Source organism: Oenanthe melanoleuca, chromosome 4 (assembly GCF_029582105.1).
Source record: "Oenanthe melanoleuca isolate GR-GAL-2019-014 chromosome 4, OMel1.0, whole genome shotgun sequence".
Lineage (NCBI taxonomy): Eukaryota > Metazoa > Chordata > Aves > Passeriformes > Muscicapidae > Oenanthe > Oenanthe melanoleuca.
Window position 1 is genome coordinate 39302854 of NC_079337.1, and position 18661 is coordinate 39321514.

General features: G+C 39.2%; 3 protein-coding genes across 6 annotated transcripts in view; 2 read left to right on the forward strand and 1 right to left on the reverse strand.

Moving 5' to 3' along the window:
- SNX25 (sorting nexin 25) overlaps positions 1 to 2612 on the forward strand; it is an 81334-nt gene extending 78722 nt beyond the window's left edge. Inside the window, exon 19 of the mRNA XM_056489842.1 lies at positions 283 to 2612. Coding sequence (XP_056345817.1) covers positions 283 to 357 — 75 coding nt within the window. The 3' untranslated portion in view covers positions 358 to 2612. The remainder of the gene's footprint in view (positions 1 to 282) is intronic.
- On the reverse strand, positions 1221 to 13433 carry LRP2BP (LRP2 binding protein). 4 transcript variants are annotated; one of them, XM_056489846.1, is made up of 8 exons: positions 12937 to 13433; positions 12604 to 12710; positions 10599 to 10712; positions 8963 to 9105; positions 8779 to 8884; positions 8066 to 8289; positions 4314 to 4479; positions 1221 to 2504 (listed from the first exon to the last, which is right to left on the reverse strand). In XM_056489846.1, the coding sequence occupies exons 3-8, from the start codon at positions 10650 to 10652 to the stop codon at positions 2439 to 2441; spliced, it is 759 nt and encodes a 252-aa protein (XP_056345821.1). In that variant the 5' UTR covers positions 10653 to 10712; positions 12604 to 12710; positions 12937 to 13433; the 3' UTR covers positions 1221 to 2438. The 4 variants fall into 4 exon arrangements, with proteins under 4 accessions (XP_056345821.1, XP_056345819.1, XP_056345818.1 ...); XM_056489844.1 differs by having other exon boundaries at positions 12993 to 13294; XM_056489843.1 differs by having other exon boundaries at positions 12604 to 12713; positions 12993 to 13294.
- Positions 13434 to 15880: 2447 nt separating this feature from the next.
- Positions 15881 to 18526, forward strand: ANKRD37 (ankyrin repeat domain 37). The gene is made up of 5 exons (XM_056490065.1): positions 15881 to 16032; positions 16369 to 16521; positions 17216 to 17307; positions 17767 to 17996; positions 18276 to 18526. The coding sequence occupies exons 1-5, from the start codon at positions 16006 to 16008 to the stop codon at positions 18287 to 18289; spliced, it is 516 nt and encodes a 171-aa protein (XP_056346040.1). The 5' UTR covers positions 15881 to 16005; the 3' UTR covers positions 18290 to 18526.
- The last annotated feature ends 135 nt before the right edge of the window (positions 18527 to 18661 follow it).

Below are 18661 nucleotides of genomic sequence, written 5' to 3' on the forward strand. Positions count from 1 at the left end.
GTGCATGCCCTGGTGCTTGCTTGCTTCTATGGAGCCTTTGACAGAACAGCACCAGTTTATAGTGGGTGGGAAATCTTGCCTCCTTTCAGCCTTAAGACATCTCCCATGTTATCTGTAGGGCATGTGCTAACTTCTGGATGAAAGAAAAGTAGTTGCACAAATGATGAATGTCATCAGACCTATGTGCTTCTGTTACTTTGATTGTCTAAAAATGACAGAAGGGAAGAAGAAATTCTCATTTGGTTGGTACCTGCATCATCTTAACTCTTTTCTGTTTTCCAGGTTTTGCTGGAACTGCTGCTAACTGAACTGTGTCCTGAGCTGAGAGCTCATTTAGAGCAGCTTAATGCCACTTAGGTTTGAATCTGCACAATTGGACCACTAGAGAAATGTCTATGTTCAAGAATAGACATGAAACTTATTTTCCTCTTTTCCATAGAGGGCCGAGGACTATGATTATTTTTAGCATTTTTCTTTCCTCTTGAGTTTTTTGTGAAGTAAACAGACTTGAAAAGATCTGATGCTGTCGTAGGGTAGGCAAAAAAAATTGCTGTATAGCTGCCAATTTTTATTTAAATTGTTCTATTTGACTACTCCTCTGTTTCAAATATAGATTGAAAAATAAATGTTCATATATGCTGAAAGAAACCAGAAGATATTTTAAACATTTATGGAAAGAAATTTTGCTTATAGTGGTAAAATAATGAATGTTGTACAGTTCTAATCTCCTCACTGAGGATCTGAGCATTCCTTTTTTTTTTCTTGTGTATTGAAAAAGCCTTGTTGTGCAATACTACATGTAAAGCTATTGTGAAAATTTTATCAATTTTGGTTTTACCAAAGATTTCCTGTAGTTTGAAGCATTTGTAAGCAATAAATATCACAACTGGATTGCAGCACTTCATAATGAGGCTGTACTGACAATGGATCAATGAGTTTGACAGCACTAGTTTCATAAGAAATATCTACATTGCTTTGAAGTCTGTGTCAAAATTATGTATTGTAACTGGTATGTCCTAACAGAATGCCTGTGCTAAATGTTAGTTCAGAGATTAGTGCTTATGAATTGCTTCTATGAATGATCAAGTAGACATTTAATTAAACCATTCTGATAACTTCCCTGATATTATTCAGGGCTGTTTTATTCAAATGCCCCAATTTCAAATAACCTTCAAATCTTTCTCTTATTTTATACAAGGAAAGAAAACTGTCTTCAGTGGTTGTTTTTTTTTTTTTTTTTTAATTTATGTAAAAACATGTAAATATGATGTTAATGCACATCTGAATAATTAAACATCATCAAAAATCCCTAGCTGACACTCATTACTGTCTTCTCAACTTGGTACAGTTGTGCTCTTAGAACTACTTGCAGTTATGATTGGCTGTATTGTAAAGTACATACAGTCTGTATGGTCTATTTAAATCAACATTTTTAGTAACATCTAGCTTTCTGTTCCAACAGTTTCAGGAAAGTTTTCAAGTCATGGCACAGTCCTAAGAAGCAAGGCAAATTCTGCACTTACAAAGCTTCCTGAGTAAACAGGCATTTAGAAATGTGCAAGCTTATCATACCAATCAGTAAGTTTTTCTAGTGGTTAATCAAAGCATCTTTTGATAAAAGATCTGGCTTGACATTGCTCAGACATACATACTTCTAGCCAGAAGATTTCCAACTATTTCTAATACAGAGGCAGTGTGAATGCAATATGAAGGATTGAGGAAAACAGGTCTTGTCCTGAGAATGTGTATTGAGTATTTCCATACTAATGCCTGGGGCTTTCCCCCCACAGTTCTTGAGTAATATTTATTAGTTTTAGAAGCTGGTATGGTTTGAATTGTAAAGCTTGGTGTTCTGCTGGTCAGTTTCCAACTTTGGGTCTCTGCAATCCAAAAGTAAAATGTATCTCTTTTAATTTACTCCTTTAATTTACTCTTAAGTAAATCTAGATGCTTTAGAAAGTATGTGGAAGAAAATAAAAGCACCACTAACAAGCTTTAAAAATGGTCATGGCCTGTGAGTGGGCTGTATGTGAAAATAAGACAAGTTTGGGTTCAAGCTTTTCAGAATATTAAAATTTAAATATTATATATGCAGAAAGGAAACAACCATCTTTATTTGGTTTGATATGATTCATGTGCTATGTAGCAATATGACATGAAGAAAATACATCTGTCCCAGTGAAATGTCCTTAATAAACCATTAAGTCTTCAATATGATTTTTAAAAAATCTGTCTTGGCTTCATCTGAGTTAAAGAGAGTGTGAGCTTTTGACCTTCTCTTTATTTTAGATAAAATAAACCAGTGAATTGCTTTAAATCTTAATTTATACAAAGTTGAAAAGCAAGCTTTAAGTGATGAACAGTCTGTAATTGCTGGAGATTAATGATGGTTTATTGTAGGGAATATATTTATACACCAGTCACAGTTAGAAGAAACACTAAATTCTCCCAAGATTAGCTGCCAGTTGAAGGTGAGAAGAAACAGCAGGATCCAGATGGCATGCCTTTAAAAACAAAAAATATCAGAGTTCTGGTTTATAGCTACAATAAAACTGTATGTTATCAATATGACATTAGAAAGTCTTTAAGTACCGATAAAACTGAGTCAACTTGCTAAAGTATAGAAGAGTTAACATATTTGGATTTGAGTCCTTTTTCTGATGCCACATGATAAAAAAAATAGTATTTAAATTAGCATACTGGACTATAGTGTTAGTCTTGGGTTTATTTTTTTAATTCTGTGTGTTGGCATGGCATGTGCAGCACCACAGTTGGAAAAATAAATCTCCTTAAAGACTGGATGAGTTTCACTCACATCTATCATCTATTTCAGGACTCTTAGGGATGCCTATATTCTCTTTCTCATCTCTTACAAAACTGACTTGGTGTAAGAATGGTAGGCCAAACCAGAGCTGAGCAGTCATTTAAAACAAACATGACTTTAAGTAACTGTCATTGTACAGTTAACTTGAGAATTTTCCAGACTTTTTAAAAAAAAAAACAAAAACCTGAACACCCCCACAACTCTTCTGAAGTTACTGTTTCAGGGAGCTTCCTTGTTTATTTTATGTTGCTTCTCTTTTGCTGTTGATTTAGAAACACATGATATCAGTCATAGGAACTATCTCTTTATAGCAAGACATTAGTGACATTCCTAGATCAGTCTCAGGTGTACAGCAAGTGAATAATGAGTGAAAGTTGTAGTCTTCTTTCAGTTGTGGCAGTTTTACTACACCTTAGAAGACAGTGGGAAGGACTACACCCCTACAAAGCCATGCAGCAATTTAATCCTGATGGACCTCTTCAATGCCTGAACTAGGAATAATGACTACAGTGGTCATAATAGCTCAGCTTATGTTCCTTTGTTGATCTCCTCCTCATCCTATCCTATATAACACTTTTCACAGTGGGAGAAAAAAAATTTAAAATTATTGTATTCAGATCACCTGCTCTGCTAACCCTTCTTGACTTCCCTGAGTAAAAAGCCATAAAAATTATTTGATAATTTATCATTTACATAACTCCATTCATTTAGATTGCACCAAGATGGACACCAAAGTATTCTACCTGCAGAAACAAATGGTCACTTCATGCACAGAAACCATACAGTCTGTGAAGCACAGATTCCAACTTGCTACATTCCCTTCAGCTGGTATAATTACCTTGCCTTGATGCCTTTACGCATCACTGATATTACTCAACAGATTAATCTTCTAGAGGCCATTATTAGTTTTTTTTCCTCAAGCTTATTTCTCATCAATCTTACTCCAAATGTAGAAATTTGAAAAAAATGTAACTTATTTTTTCCCCCTGTGTATATTGGACAGGGAAACAGTAGATCCTGAGCTATCATGGAAAATGTAAATATAAAAATAAGCATAAGAACCAGTTATGGCCAGTTTAAGTATTGTTAATAAAGGTTATAATTGTTACAGAATCTAAAGGATATGGAAGTTTTGATTTTTTTCAGTTGTGAGAGAATGACAGAAAGCAAATTAATTCGGTATAAAATTATTCAAATTGTTTAGCTAGTTTGTCTTGCAAGTTACCAAGCTCTTTCCTGTGGTGATTACCACAGGTTTGTTGTTTTTGGTTAAACTGCTTGCTTAAGCAAGTGGGCAGATAATATTCCCTTCAAGGCTGTTTTTAGTAGTTTTCAGTATACTTCCATCACTCTACATTTTCTTGCAAATATTTTTTTTAGCATAGTGTTAGAGTCCTTAATGAAATAGCAAGTTTAGACTAGACTCAGATTCAAGGTATGGCTCCATTTCAGGAGACATAAACTAGTCTGTAAGACTTTCTCAACTTACTTTGGAATAATACTGCTCAGCAGCATGCTGGTTTTTCTTTATGCCTTGGCCAAGCTGGAGGCATCTAGCCAAGTAGAAAGCAGCCATAGCAGCCCCCTGGGCTACATATGTTGGATGACAATCAGTTATCTTGGCTAGCATGTTGATGTCATCATTTTCCATAACCCTGTTGTGAAATTTAGAGCATTACATTACATTAGATAATGTTAATTCAAGCAATAATGAATGTTGACCATATATGACTTTCACAATGCCTCTTTTCTGTTTACATTGTTATCCAAAATAAGCTGAAATTTACATGTATTTGGCATCTTCTATTTTGTATTTGATTTTAAGTTAGTCTTATTTATATATTGTGATATTAAACAGCAGACAAGTATACAACTTTTCACTATAGTTATACTAGTTATAAAAGGCAACGTATTTTGTGCTAATTGTTCCCATTAAAATTATTTTGTGGAAATTATATGTGGAAAGAAAGCAAAGCTCTTATTTCATGTAGTATTTCATGTAGCTCTTATTTCACTACAGGAGCAATCTCATGTAGTGGAAAATGTCCCTGCCCACAGCACAGGGACTGGAACCATCATCTTTAAAGAATGAACTCAAACCATTCTGTGATTCTATGATTCAAAAATTTCCAGTTCTTACAAAGATATTGGCAAATCATAGTAATCAGAAAATTTTGGGCATATTGAGAGCCCCTGGTTATAAAACTCTTAGGAAAACCACTTACTGATGTCTCAGCTCAATTATTTTCTTTCAGCATGTTTTTACTAAAAACCATTTTGAGAATCAGAGGGACAGAGTGAATGTTGTTTTAATTATCAAGCTAGAATTATCAAGTATAATCACTTTAATATTAGAAAATGCTAAAGAGGAATTGATTTTTTTCTGTTGTCTTGAAACAAACACTCCCAAACCCCATATCCTTTCCAGGTACCAGACAGTAATTATATGCTTCTTTACATGTAATTTTAGCTGTGTCAAAGTCACAGACATAGACTGTCTTCTTGACAGAAGAAGGAAAAGTGGAAGTAATTTCAATTTATAGGTACTTCCTATAAATCAGTGTTTATGAAAGATTGTTCTCAACAACTGCCTGCACTTCAGTACTTGCTAGATCACTTGGATGTATTGAGAATGATGTTCTTCCACCTAATTTGGTCCCATTAACAAATACAGTACCACAACTGTTCTTATTTAGCAAGAACATTCAAATAAAACAACAGTAACATATTACCTCTTGTTATTCCTGATACATAACATTTTTCCCTTTTCAAAAGATAATCTACAGAATGCTGATGCAAATAATGATATCCAGTCAAATCAGGCAAAAATTCTATTTCAGCACAGCTGACTTCAAGAACATTGGTAAGTATAATTGGTAAGTACAACTGTGTGGGATATCAGTAGGTAATGTAGACTCCAAATATTAGGCAAGCTTATACTGTACATAGTCACAAAGTGTTTTATGCTTGTATATAATGTAACAAATGTAGTTGCTATGAACATAGAAGGAAAAAATTTAGCAGAAAAGGTATTGGTGCTTGATACTACTGGCTGAACTGCTGAGATTTTTGCCTCAACGCTTACGTCAGTTCTAATTAAGTGGAACTGTCTCAAGTATGGTTGCGGTATTTTATTTCAAGAAATGGTCACCTCTGATATTACTGTGGTATTTCATGGCTGTTTTCTGCAATCACAATTGCAGCTGATGAAATGAACTCTTTGTCTGGACAATCCACTATGCAGCATTGACTGGAGAGGAATCATTCCAGGTGAGATAGGCTAGACCAGACTGAACAGCTATCACTCTGCTGACAGTGCAAAAGAAAGAAAAGCAGTAGCTCAGAGAGAAACAGTTTGCTCTACCCCTCCTCAGCATGGAGTAGAGAAAATAGCATCCATAGCTGAACTGAATTATCAGAGCTTCTGCTATGCAGTGGCATATAGTGCATCAAGTGCAGCTTCTGTAAGATGGTAAATTGTGACATGTTTACTGCTTTGCAGCAACAGCAATGTAGACATACCCCGAAAAGCACGAATATTGTCATGTGCCATTTGTGCAAGCAGTTAATCTATCTGCATCTTATTTCCAGCAAATCAATAATCTGATTGACAGATTGAACTTTTAGCAGTACACTGGTAAACTCTGGAGGTTTGTCACAGAAATGTGCTGTTTGTCAGCTATAGAACATTGTGCCAGCAGTGCTCTTGTCCTACTTGACTAGTTTAAGATACAGAAGTGGACCTGGAGTGGTTGCACTTGTGCCATTTTGCAACAACTGGGGAATAAGCCAGGCCAACCAGAGCAGCAACTCTTGCTCCTTAGCTGCTTCCCAGGATGAGGACCAAGAGTGTGTGTACAGTGCACACAGCCTGGGGACCAAACAGAGCTCTGGAGCTCTGCACCCACTCAAAGTCACTCAATCATAGGAATAACTGAAACATGGTGGAACAACTCACGTGACAGGAGGATCGTGATGGATGGATTGGCTGTTTTGTAAAGACAGAAAAAGAGGAGGAGTCAGGCTCTGAGCTAAGAAGAGCCCCAAATGTGGACAAGTTAACTGTGGCAATTCTGGAAGCTTTACTGAATGCCTCTAGGCTAGGATCAGAGGGATCATCTCATGAGCAATCTTACACTGGGCATCTGGTATTGATCTCTGAAACAAGACAGTAAATCCAACGAGACAATACTTGGGTCACTTAAGTAAGCTTTGGGTAACAGAATCTGGATCTTATGGGTGACTTGAACTACCCTGGCATTAGATGCAAGAAGAATACAGCAACTCCCAGGACATCCATGAAGTTCGTGGAATGGAGCAGTGGAGTACTGCTGCCTCAACCAAATGTCAGATGTGCCGATCAGGAATGAGGAACTGCTTGACTTGCTACTCTCAAATAAAGAAAATCTACTTTGTAGGACCTCAGTGAGTGATAGCCTTGGGTGTAGTGATCACAGTATTGAGGGTCTGGAATCCCACTGAGCACTCTGAGGTTTAGTACTAACACAAAGGTTTTAGATTTCAGAACAGTAAGCTCACAGCAGAGTTGGGAGGGTCTCTATAGGAAGCTTCCATGGAGAATAAAGGAACTGGTGAGTGCTGGGAATTTTTCATTAATGTTCTCCTGGAAACACAATTAACTGTTTGTTTATTCCCTTTAAAGGTAAGGAAAGTAGGTGGAGCAAGAGACCCCCTTGGTTTAACTCCAAGTTTCTGAGCCTGCTCAAAATCAAGGGAGAAGCATACCAAAGATGGAAAATCAGGTAAAGAGAAGTGGTGGATTCACTGGCCTTGTACACTTTTAAGATTCAGCTGGACAGGGTGCTGGGCCATTGTGTCTAGACTGTGCTTTTGCCAAGAAAGGTCACACCAGATGATCACTGAGATCCCTTCCAACCTGGGGGTTCTTTGACATCATGACTGTAGGGGTTAAAGGGAATGGTGAAGGCAGGAGCCTAGAGGGGATAGTGGACAAGGAAGGCAGGATTGCATGTAGGCATCTGCTTTGGATTCTAGTTCAAGGCTGTTTTGCTTCATAGGATTAGAAGGAAAAGTTCCATCATACTGAGTAATTGAGAACCTTATTAGTATTAATTTTGTCACTGGCTATTCTGTAAAAGATGTTTTGCAATTCATTATCTCAAACATTTCTTGAGTTCAAAAGACAAGACATTAATCATTGAAATCTGTTTTATGTGGTCTTGCATGAAGAACCCTAACGAAAAATAAAACAAAAATTACCTTGCGGCTACTGCAGCAGCTTTTGAGTAAAATTTTCTAGTGTAGTAATATTCCACAAGATGGCCTTGAGCATAGATGTTTCCAAGTTCTGCTGCTTTTCTTAAACACTCCAAAGCAGCTTCAGTGTTTTGACATGTACCTTGTCCATAGAGATGCATAATGCCAAGTGCTCCCTGTGATTCCAGATTTCCATTGTCACATGCTTTTGAATGCCAGAAAAAGGCCTAAACAAGAGGCACAAAGTTGGAGTATATATCTGCTTAGTTAATTTTCTTATATACTGTTTCCATAAAAGCTTTTACACCAACCATCCTGTAAGAAGTGCTTAAACATAAAAGAAAGAATTCTTCTTCTAAGGCTTTTAAACCTGCTTAATTTACTGTCAGAGCTGTCAATCAGCGTTACCTGCTTGAATTATGAAGGTTACCAAAGCTGACAAAACTTTAATCCATTCTATCATTCTTTCTGATACTCTCACTAAAAAAAAAAAAAAAAAAAAAAAAAAAAAAAAAAAAAAAAAAAAATCTTAGCTAGCAGTGTCAAGTGAGTCAAAATGAGGAATTCTGACCATCTGTTCATCCAGGCTTAAATGGATGATAATGTCTAACTACTCAAAATACAATTTTCAGAGTCAAATACACCACTGTACTATTTCTCTGAAATAAAATTATTCATAACTAATTTTTATTTCAAAAGGTACAAATGGGCATTACCTTCTCCAGATCTTCTACAATTGGCAAAGAATAAAGCATTCCTAAAGTACTCTGGGCCTTTATACATGCATTTGGATTTCCATCGTCTGCAGCAGTAAGCCACAACCTTAGAAAATGGGGACAACAAAGTTTAAGAAACACACAATCTTAACACTTTTTCAGGAAAATCACAGACTGCCCTTACCTTTCAGCCTCTTCAGTTGAATGTTTAACACCACATCCTTCATAATAAGCCCTGCCAAGATTGTAGGCTGCTGCAAACTTCAAGTGTTTTGCTTCTGGGGAATCAGAGTTGAGTATTTTATTCATGTATTCCACTCCCCTTTCCTAAAATTGAGCCATTTAAGTAGTTATGTTCAGACTGTGAAGAGGATGAAATATATAACCTGAGAATGTACTAACTTCTGCAAGACAGAAAGGACAGCTTGGCAAACAGTGCCATACCAAAGCAGAACTGATCTTTGGTTACTAGAGAGCCCCTAAATTTTTGATCCCAGCATATTTTTAGTGTGAAACATTTCCTTGTAAATGTTCATCTGATAATAAATTACTCCACTGACAAAAATTTTTCCAGAAAATATTACTGTGTTTATGTAAATGAATGTCACATCCTACACTTGTAACATTTTCAGTTTCAGAATTCTGAGAACTTTTTAATATTGCATAAGGTATCTGAAATCATAAAACAACCTTAACAAGAAGGCAAGGTGATACATAGTACACTTTCAAGTCCCTGCATTTAAAATACCTTAGATTCATAAAGAACAAAAACTGATAATGTTAAATAAGCAGATGGAGAACATTGCATCTGAGCAACTGGGCCTCAGAAGTACTTTAGGAATAAGATTTACAGTTAGGATTTAGCATGGACACCACGCTTAAATACACTAGAAGTGGTGCTTTATAAAAGGTTTTGCTTTCATATTGTAATGCGCAAGAAAGAAAGTTTGTTGAAATGTTTATTTGCAAGTAAGCAAATGTGGTCATTAGGCAGGCATGCAGAAAAAATAAACCACCTCTAAACCCCAATCAGAATGTTTTCAGTTCTGCTGACAATGCTGTAAGCACTAGACAGGAGTCCCATTTGTTAATATACTCTTTGGTTCTTTTTTTTTGGTCTTATGTCTTAAAATCTACCCTTTTATTCCTAATATTTGTATCCTTTCCTCATGCCACTTTTTAAGATCATCTTCACCAACAAACTAACTCTCTTTATTGTAGCAAGTCATTCCTTTATCTTCTTTTTCTAAAAAATAGAATTCTTCAGTTTGAATTCTTCAAAATCTTGTAAATGTAATTTTTCATGTGTCTAATTTAAAAATATTACTGTCAATCATTGGCAGAAGCATAATCATCTCAGGCATCTGTGCCAAAAGAATAGAAAGTACCTTTAGAAAGTACCTTTAAAAAATCTTTGCGCCAGAGACTTTATGCTTTGAAATATCATTGTTTGATTTCCATTGTTGATTTCCTTTATACACTTTATTTTCATCTACAAAAATTGCTTATTAAAAAGCAAAAAATTTAAAGCAATTTTTAAACATAGCTTCCACACGAAGGCCAACCAAGCCCTTGAAAGCTAATTAAACAGAAATTACTGTATTTTTTAATTCCTATTTTATTATAGCCATTTTTGAGAACCTCCTCAACCCAGAGCCCTTGCTCTTCAATGATGCTCTGTAAACATCTGCACTTTATGAAACTAACTCTAAATGAAAAGGCTGTTTAAAAAAGTAAATAATCATGCTTCCAAAGAAGCTCCTAGTAATTATCAGCTAATATTGGAAGAAAAATAAAAATTGTGCAGCTAAATTACTCACAGGGTCTTTTTTAGTGCCAAGTCCATCATAATACATTACACCAAGCTGATACATTGCTTGAAAATCTGTATCCTTGATTTTTTCAAATTGCTCTAATGCTTCTTTATACAACCCCTGGGAAAGGGAAAACAAAACAATAACTCTATAATATATACACCCTTACAATTTTTCCACTTGGAGTATTTCTCTCGTGAACAAAGAACAAAAAACTGCAACCACAGCACTGGCAGAAAACAGAGACAAAGTAAGTTAATAACCACAAGAAAACTAGGTAACCAAAAACTATTCTGACAAACTTGTCCCCACCCACAAACTGCCATCTTTTTAGCTTGAGGAGATCAAGTCTAATTCAGAGTCCCTGCCCCATGTATCTGACATCCTTTAACTTAGGTCAAGTGTTCTAACATCTCAAGGGGTAAACAGTCCGCTTTTACATCTGCTAAGGGTTGGTTTCACAAAGACTAGACATCTCAAGACTTTAATGGACCCAGATGTCTGCCACACGTTTCTTACAGAGTTAAGACCTGCAACAATAGAGATACTTTCACTCCTAAGAATGGATCTCAGAGAGTACTTGCTTCTACTCTGTGAGAAGAAACCATATTTAAAAATACAGTTAAACAACTGTAATACAACAGCTGACTGAGCCTGGTGTCCTAACGGAAATATTTTTACACATAAACACTAAGTAAAAACAACACTGAAATTAAAATGTTCTTCTCTATATTTTTACTTCAAATGTTATGTGTGTTAAAAAAAAAAGTCAGACTGCAATAGCTGAGAACCGAGCAACACTTCAACAGTCAGTCAAATGTCCTCACAACTACCAATTGCCCCTATTAATACTGGTATCTTAAACTTCTAATGGTCTTGGGAGCTTATCCATTATGACTGTGGGGGCTTTGTATTTTTAAAGAACTCTGGGAAAAAAACCACCCAGTTTCTTTTTACAACTAGCTGTCATGAATATCAGAAAAAAAGTACAGGAGGCACATTTAATCTCACCTTTCCTGAGAATTTAGTGCTGTATGAAGGAAACAAAGGGCTGTGATTAGGAAGTGGGTTTTTTCTAGTATCTAAAAGTATAGTGCTATGAGCATGTGCAGTTTTAGGCACTACAGACATACATTAAAAAATCTGAAAATTAAAATGTCCTCAAAGAATAAATTTAGGGATGTACAGCAATATCTATCATGGACACCCAAGCCAGCTTGTCAAGAAACAGCCAGGAGTCTGTTCATTCAGCTCCATGGAGTTAGTCTCAGGTAATTAATTAAAGAAAACATTAAGGACAGGGCCCAGAAAGCAGAAAGACTGAGTGAGCTAATTCTGTTCCTGCTGCAAGCCATGAGATTGATTTACACAGTACCACAGCTGCACTGTAAACAGTACTGAATCCATGCATGTCACATTGGAAAACACCTGACTCAGTGTTTGTACTACATTCTTTTCTATCTTCCTGAACTTAGTTGTAATTTTCACAGGAAGCTGAGGTTTAAGATCACCTGCCAGCCAGTCTTACTCTGTTCCCTGAGCATTTACTTTCAAAGACTTGGATGACCAATTTTAGCTGAAGTGGGCAAGGACAGAGATCTTGAAGATTATACATTTTAACAAGTTCCAGTTCCTAGGTGGGGAAGAAAGATCAAAAGCTGTGTCTTGGTCATGGCTCACTCTCACTTTAACTGAAAACAAAGTGTGTTGTATTTGGGCAGTCAGCTGCCCAAAAACCCAGCCTGGCCTGGAGGTTAGCTGTAAGGACAGGCTGCTGCTTACTTATCTGGTCCTTAGGAGACCTTGTGGGGGAATTGGAAGACCTCACTAAATGCTTGAGGAAAGTGTAGGAAAAGCTTACTTAGGGGGAACACCTGGTGATTTTAATGGGATCAAAAACAGGCACTAGGACACCTCTTGAAAGTTTTTTAAGGCGTCTCTTTTTTTTGCTGATAAAGGTGTTGAAAATTGTCTGCTTTATAATATTTGCTTAAAAGAGGGAAAGCACAACCTGTTCATAGTACTCTTGTCCAACCAGAAAAGGTGCTGGAGGTTCTCCATCACTCCTCACAAGCGGCTCCTTCGCTTTTGCAAGCAGGGTACCAGGGGAGAGGTTCTCTGCTTAAAAACAGACACACGTTCGGGTTTGTACCATAGGGATGGAACCTGCGTAAAGGTCTGAAGGTGACTGGGCACCCTTTTTATTAAACTCTTCAAAAGACTAAGATAAAAGAGAAGGCTCAGTTATAAAACAGAAAAGTTGAGTGAAGACAGCCCGAAAGAAACGCTCAGTGATACAGCCTAGCCCTTGTGTGCGCTAAATCCACCGTGGAATAGCTCAAACCTCCACCGGAGTAAAGCGGGAGCTGCCGGCCGGGCCGGGCGGGGTGGGAGCGGTACCTGCGGAAGGCTCCGGCGGCAGCGGCTCGCAGCGCAGCGCCATCCAGCAGCACCGGGCCAGCTCCCCCGGCAGCCCCGCGCCCGAGGGCGGCTCGGGCCGCGCCTCCCGGGCGGTGCCGGCCCGGCTCTCCCGGCGACGGCCGCCAGGGAGCGCGGCCGCGGCCCGCGCTGGGGCCGAGCTCCCGCCGCTGGGCCCGGGCCCGCCGCCGCCCTGCTCCATAGCCTGGGCCGGCTCCCGCGGCTTTGGCAGGGCACGGGGAACACTGGGAATGTAACGACGGCCTTCTCCGTTTGTGTTTTGCTCCGCCTCCGGCCGTTGCCCGGCGCCAGATCGTCGATAAGTGACGGGACGGGCTGCGGGCTGGGCGCCCACCGGGATCTTCCCTGTTACCGCCGGTCCTGTCGGAAGTGAAAAGCAAAACCCCAAAATGCTCTGCCGAACACGACTATACGCAAAAGGAGCAGAAACTCTGAATGCAATTCAGAGATAAAGGCACCAAGCCGTGACACTTCAGCAGTCTTCAGTCACCACTCCCAGTGATCAGAAACTGTTTGTTGCAATGTAGTTTGTTTTGCCCATATACATATTAAAAAACTTAAAAGGATAATTGAAAGAAAATGCTGTTCGAGGTTTCTCCTGGAATGTAAAGCACTGCTTCCACTTCATTGATTGCTTCTGGCTGTCTCTCCTACTAAAAGGGAATAATATCAAAATGCAAGAAAGTGCTTTCAAAATAATCATTAGCTGTGTTCCCAGCTTTGTCTTTTTTCCAGATGATTATCATCCTTCCATTTTTGGCAGTGTGATCTGTTTCTATAGCAACAGGGACAGAGGCAACAATCAAAACGGGAGAGTGATGCCTGCAGATTTGTGTGGTTAAAGCTGTGGGCTCAACGTGATGTTTTCCAGCAGTCCCAAATGACTTTAAGTACCAAGAAACTACTAAAATTAATCCTGATTCATTCTGTGTAGATGATACAACCAAAGAAATCTACATTTTTTTAAGCATCAATTAATGACTTAACAGGCAGAGTGAAGAACAGTCTGAGAAAGCAGCACTTCCCTTCAGCAAAGACAACTATGGACTGCATGGCTGCTTTTGATGCAGAAGGGTGTGAGATTCAGCAGCACACCTCGGTTTATCTCACTGCTCACACATTTATTAGTGCCATTTTTCCAATTTAATTTCGTTGATGTCTATGCAAGATGTGTGATCTGAGATACAAAGCACAGAGGAATTTTTGCTTAGTTATGTTCCAGAATAGCTGTAGCCAGGAAGCTTTAACTGGCACTTGGGGCTGCCCCATACAAAACAGATGAGAACTGCTGCTTCTCTGTTTATACCAGTACAAGTACCAGCTACTCAAAAGCAGAAGAGTTTTGCAGGCACTAATGAGGTGTGCAAAATGTGACCTGAAGCTCAAGAACTAATTAATAGCAGGAGTTTGAAGAGAGTTTTGGCTGGCCGGATGCAGATGTGTAAGTGCCTAGGCTGGAAACATGAGATTCCTTGGGTGCAGCTTGAAACCTCTGAATTGCTGAGGTAATGTAGGGAGGGAAGATCTTTAAAACAAAAACAAACCTAAACACAGCCTCTTGGGCAATGCAAAACTATTTAGTTGTAAGCTAATGCTGGATATGTGTGTTTTCAAAAGAGTCTTCAAAGCTGCATAAACAATGACTGTGGATTTCTGGCATCTGTGCAGAGGTATTTCATCCCTAACAAAGCATAGTTAGAAGTGTAGGAATTTTGTTTGTTAACTAATTTCCTTGGCTAGCTGTTCAGGGAAAAACCCAATACAACATTTGGTAATTACACAAGTGTACTTCTTTCCATGTAAATGAGAAGTGAAAACTGTCACTTACTGAAATAATTCTGCTGAATTGATCACAGCCTATCTATCTGGATCTCTGTACCCTTAAAAATTGTACTGTATATGCTCATATTCCACTAAAATAATTTATATTAGTTTTCCAAAAGGAGAAGCAGAAGGTAATTTCATAATGTCTTTGAATTAATTCCAGAACTATGTACGCCCTAAGGGAACAGTGTTAGGCTTCTTTTTCACTAGCTCAGTTTAATAAAACCATGCCATTATTATTTGTTTTTTAAATACGTGATTTTCAATTTAAGTGATGGCACTGATTATGAGGAGCTTCCATAACAAACATGAAGGTATTTGACACAGAAAGAAATACCATAATGCTAAAGGAACAGAATTGTACACCTTGGACACTCACCCTTTCTGGGATACTTCAAGCTCATGTAGATGACAATCAAAGTTCTGTTTTTGCAACTGTGTTTAGAGCGGAAATTAACAGGTGGCTGTGCCCAGACCTACCATTGCCACTTCTAGTCCTGCTCAAACTGATGAACTTGCTGTAATGTGCTGAAGGGGTGAGCTCGGTTTCACAGTGTGGCTTGTCTGGCCAGTCTCCTTGGCCTAGTGACAGAGCTTGGGTAGGACGATGGCCCTGCTTATGGGTGGGGGGAATCTAAGTTAATTCGGAATTGTTTTCTTTCCTAGACCCAAGTCTGCCTTGTTTTGCCTTCCCAAGCCAGCGGTAAGGTCCGCTGGCAGAACCACTGCGGAGGCCGCGCCTGGCAGCAGCACAACCAAGCGAACAGCAGGCCGCGCTCAGGGCGCGGTGGCTCCCGCCGGTGCCGGGCTCCCGGGGCTCCGAGTGTGTGCGGGACGTGCCGGCCGGCCCCGCTCCCCATGGCCGCCCCGCCGCCAGCCCCGCGCCCCGGCCCGGCCCGGCCGCGGCCCCGCCGTGCCCCCGGCGCGGCCAATGGGCGGCGGCCGCCGCTGCCTACGTGCGGGGCGGGGCTGCGGGCCCGGCGCTGCGGCCGGCCGGGGAGGCGGGCGCGGACCGACCCGCCTCGGCCCCGGCCCCAGCCCCGCAGCCCCGCAGCCCCGCAGCCCCGCAGCCCCACGGTCCCGCTGCCCCACAGCCCCGGGGCCCCGCAGCCCCACGGCTCCACAGCCCCGCGCCCGGCAAAGGGCAGCGATGCTGATGCTGGACTGCAGTTCAGAGGTGAGGTGAGGTTTGGGAGGGTCTGTCTGTGATTTTTATCTTACCGGGAGCCCAGCTGCGGAAGTGATGAGGTGTAGTTTGCCTGGAGCTGCTGCTGTTATTAATGTTGGGGCACTGCCGCTGTCGATCGGTATTTCTGGTTAAGAGATTAAAAGCCAAAAAAGTCTTTCTTGCACTGCTCTTAAAAAAAAAAAAAAAAAAAAAAAAAAAGGCAGTCTCAAGGAACATGAAAGATTTGCAAGGGGAATGTTTTTTGCTGTGATGCAGTGTTCTGAGACCTGCCGTGACTTACACTGGCAGTAACATTTGTTTTTTTCTTTTGATATCTCTTTTCAGTCTGGTAGTTTCAGCAACTTATTTGAGACAGGAACCGGTGTGAATGCACCTGCAGATGCTTCTGGTCAGTCTCCAGCTCACTTGGCTGCTTGTGGTGGTGAAGCTTTTTTCCTACTTTGGCAACTGCAGACAGGAGCGAATTTGAACCAACAGGTAAAAACCACATACATTTTATTGCTTCCACTTCTCATTGGCATGTCAGTCAATCCACTTAATATTATTTACACACTTTTTATCTAAGAGACCATTTTTTTTATACTCAGTTGTATTGTGTGAGATATTTGGGGTTGCTTATTCTACTTCTAGCATGAACCAGAAATCCTGTCTATATTGCATTAGCAACTTAACTTGCAAAGTATAATTAAATTTTCACACTTACAGTGCTGCATGCAGGTGTCAAAACAACTTAATTCTTTTATACAACTAAGCATTTATTTTTCCTCCAAATGTTTGTCCCTGCTTCCAGTAAATGCAAGGATTCTTACTCGTGTTGCTTAGTTTAATTCCTTACACCTCTGAGCTGGTAGCAAGCTGTTGGTCACAGCAATCCCTGAATGGTGCTAAGGAATGCTGTTTAATCTGCATAGAGAGTATTCTGTGTAAGTTATCTTTTGGAAGGCAAAGGTTAAGCAATGAGTACGGCAGGAGACAGCACTTGACTTTGTGGTGATGAATATATCAGACATGTAATGGTAGTTACCAAGTACACTTTACTAGCTATATTCCTTTAATCTCCTTCTCAGCTCACAACAGACTGGTATGCATAAACAGATATTTTGGAGAACAAGACAGCTTTATCCTACTTCTCTTCTTGTAAATGACTGTTATATATAAACTGTGTTTTTAGGATTGCCTTGGAGAAGCCCCGATACATAAAGCAGCAAAAGTTGGGAGTTTGGAATGTCTTGCTCTCCTTGTTGCTGGTGATGCTAAAATTGAGTAAGTTGAGTGATGTTTAGTAACTTCAGTAAGAGTGTCAAAGGATGTGCATTTTACAGAGTACATTTAACTTGCTAAGGCTGCAAATATAGCATGACTATATCCATAGGAGTATTAAAAACTGACATAAACAACAAAGGAGCAGAGACCACATGCTCACATGCTGTTGTTTATATACCTCTTTGATAATTGCTGAGAGAAAAGTCCTGATCATAATCTCACCCTTTTCTGCCTTTCTAATATGCTAAGCCAGTAATAGTTTGATGACAAATTTATTTTAAAATAATTATTCCTTTTTGTATTTAATACCAGCCCCCTGTATGAGCCCTATGCTATCCTTGACAAACCTTCTTGGTACTGATTCTCAGTACTTATTTTTATGCAGCTGCATAAATTACCATTTAATTAGTGCTCGCTCATTCTTCCATTTAATTGGTTGTTGTTAATTCTGTATTTCAGCTTGTGCAACAACAGTGGACAGACAGCAGCAGACCTTGCACTGGATTATGGCTTTCTGGAATGTGCCAAGTTCCTCAGGACAATTGAGCATACTCAGACAATGAAACTGAGAGGACAGTCTGGATACTCATTAAGTGACAGACATGGTTTGCAGAGAGAGAATCCAACTGCACAGAAACAAGAAAATGAAACCACCAGATCCATAAACAGAAAGAGGAGAAGATCAGATGGTGTGTAATAGTATTGGTTTAATACAATTCAGGATATTTTTAGAAATGTTTTTAGCATCCAAGTAAAACAAGTGTGTGTTAGACACAGAGCAGTTAGATTTAGAAGCCTCCTAGTAAGAATGGATTTCCATAGGTACTTAAGGTTAGGGCCTTCATGGAAATGGACAGTATATATAGAATGCCACTTAAGAGGCTACTTTAACACATAAAAATCATAGGTACTCTTACTGATGTACTGATGAAGTAGCTCCAGACTTATTTTGTTTGTTTCTATGACAGATCTTGTCTCCTAGCTGCTAGAAGAAACAGCTTGTAATCCCAAAATGAAATAAAGGGAATCTGAAGTCTGAAGAACCATGACTGGATGATAAACTGAGCAGTCAGATGTGTGTGCTGGGACATTGTCTCCTTCTGAGAAGGAGGAAAGCTTGTTTATTATTACTTCTTACAGAAGAATGTTGTGAGGTTTTTCCCCCCCCCGGAATACTTGTATTCGTTCAGCTGTAAATAAATGAACATGGAAAAATGAATTCTCTTGCTTTTTTTTCTCTGTAAATATAATAGCAAAATTAATAAAATTCAGTAAATACAGCCATTCTTTTCCCACTCCTAAAATGCGTAATCAAGAATACCAGCAACAAACAAGGCCTTTGAACAGATTCATA

What these genes read in the sequence shown, in the direction of transcription:
- LRP2BP (XM_056489843.1), bottom strand. Translation starts at nt 13,212, where the DNA reads ATGGAGCAGGGCGGCGGCGGGCCCGGGCCCAGCGGCGGGAGCTCGGCC. An exon ending in TTGGCACTAAAAAAGACCCT is followed by an intron (nt 9,106 to 10,598) that starts GTGAGTAATTTA and finishes GCTCAATTTTAG; the next exon opens with GAAAGGGGAGTGGAATACAT. An exon ending in GCTGCTGCAGTAGCCGCAAG is followed by an intron (nt 4,480 to 8,065) that starts GTAATTTTTGTT and finishes ATTTCACAACAG; the next exon opens with GGTTATGGAAAATGATGACA.
- ANKRD37 (XM_056490065.1), top strand. Translation starts at nt 16,006, where the DNA reads ATGCTGATGCTGGACTGCAGTTCAGAG. An exon ending in TGCTGGACTGCAGTTCAGAG is followed by an intron (nt 16,033 to 16,368) that starts GTGAGGTGAGGT and finishes ATCTCTTTTCAG; the next exon opens with TCTGGTAGTTTCAGCAACTT. An exon ending in GCTGGTGATGCTAAAATTGA is followed by an intron (nt 17,308 to 17,766) that starts GTAAGTTGAGTG and finishes TCTGTATTTCAG; the next exon opens with CTTGTGCAACAACAGTGGAC.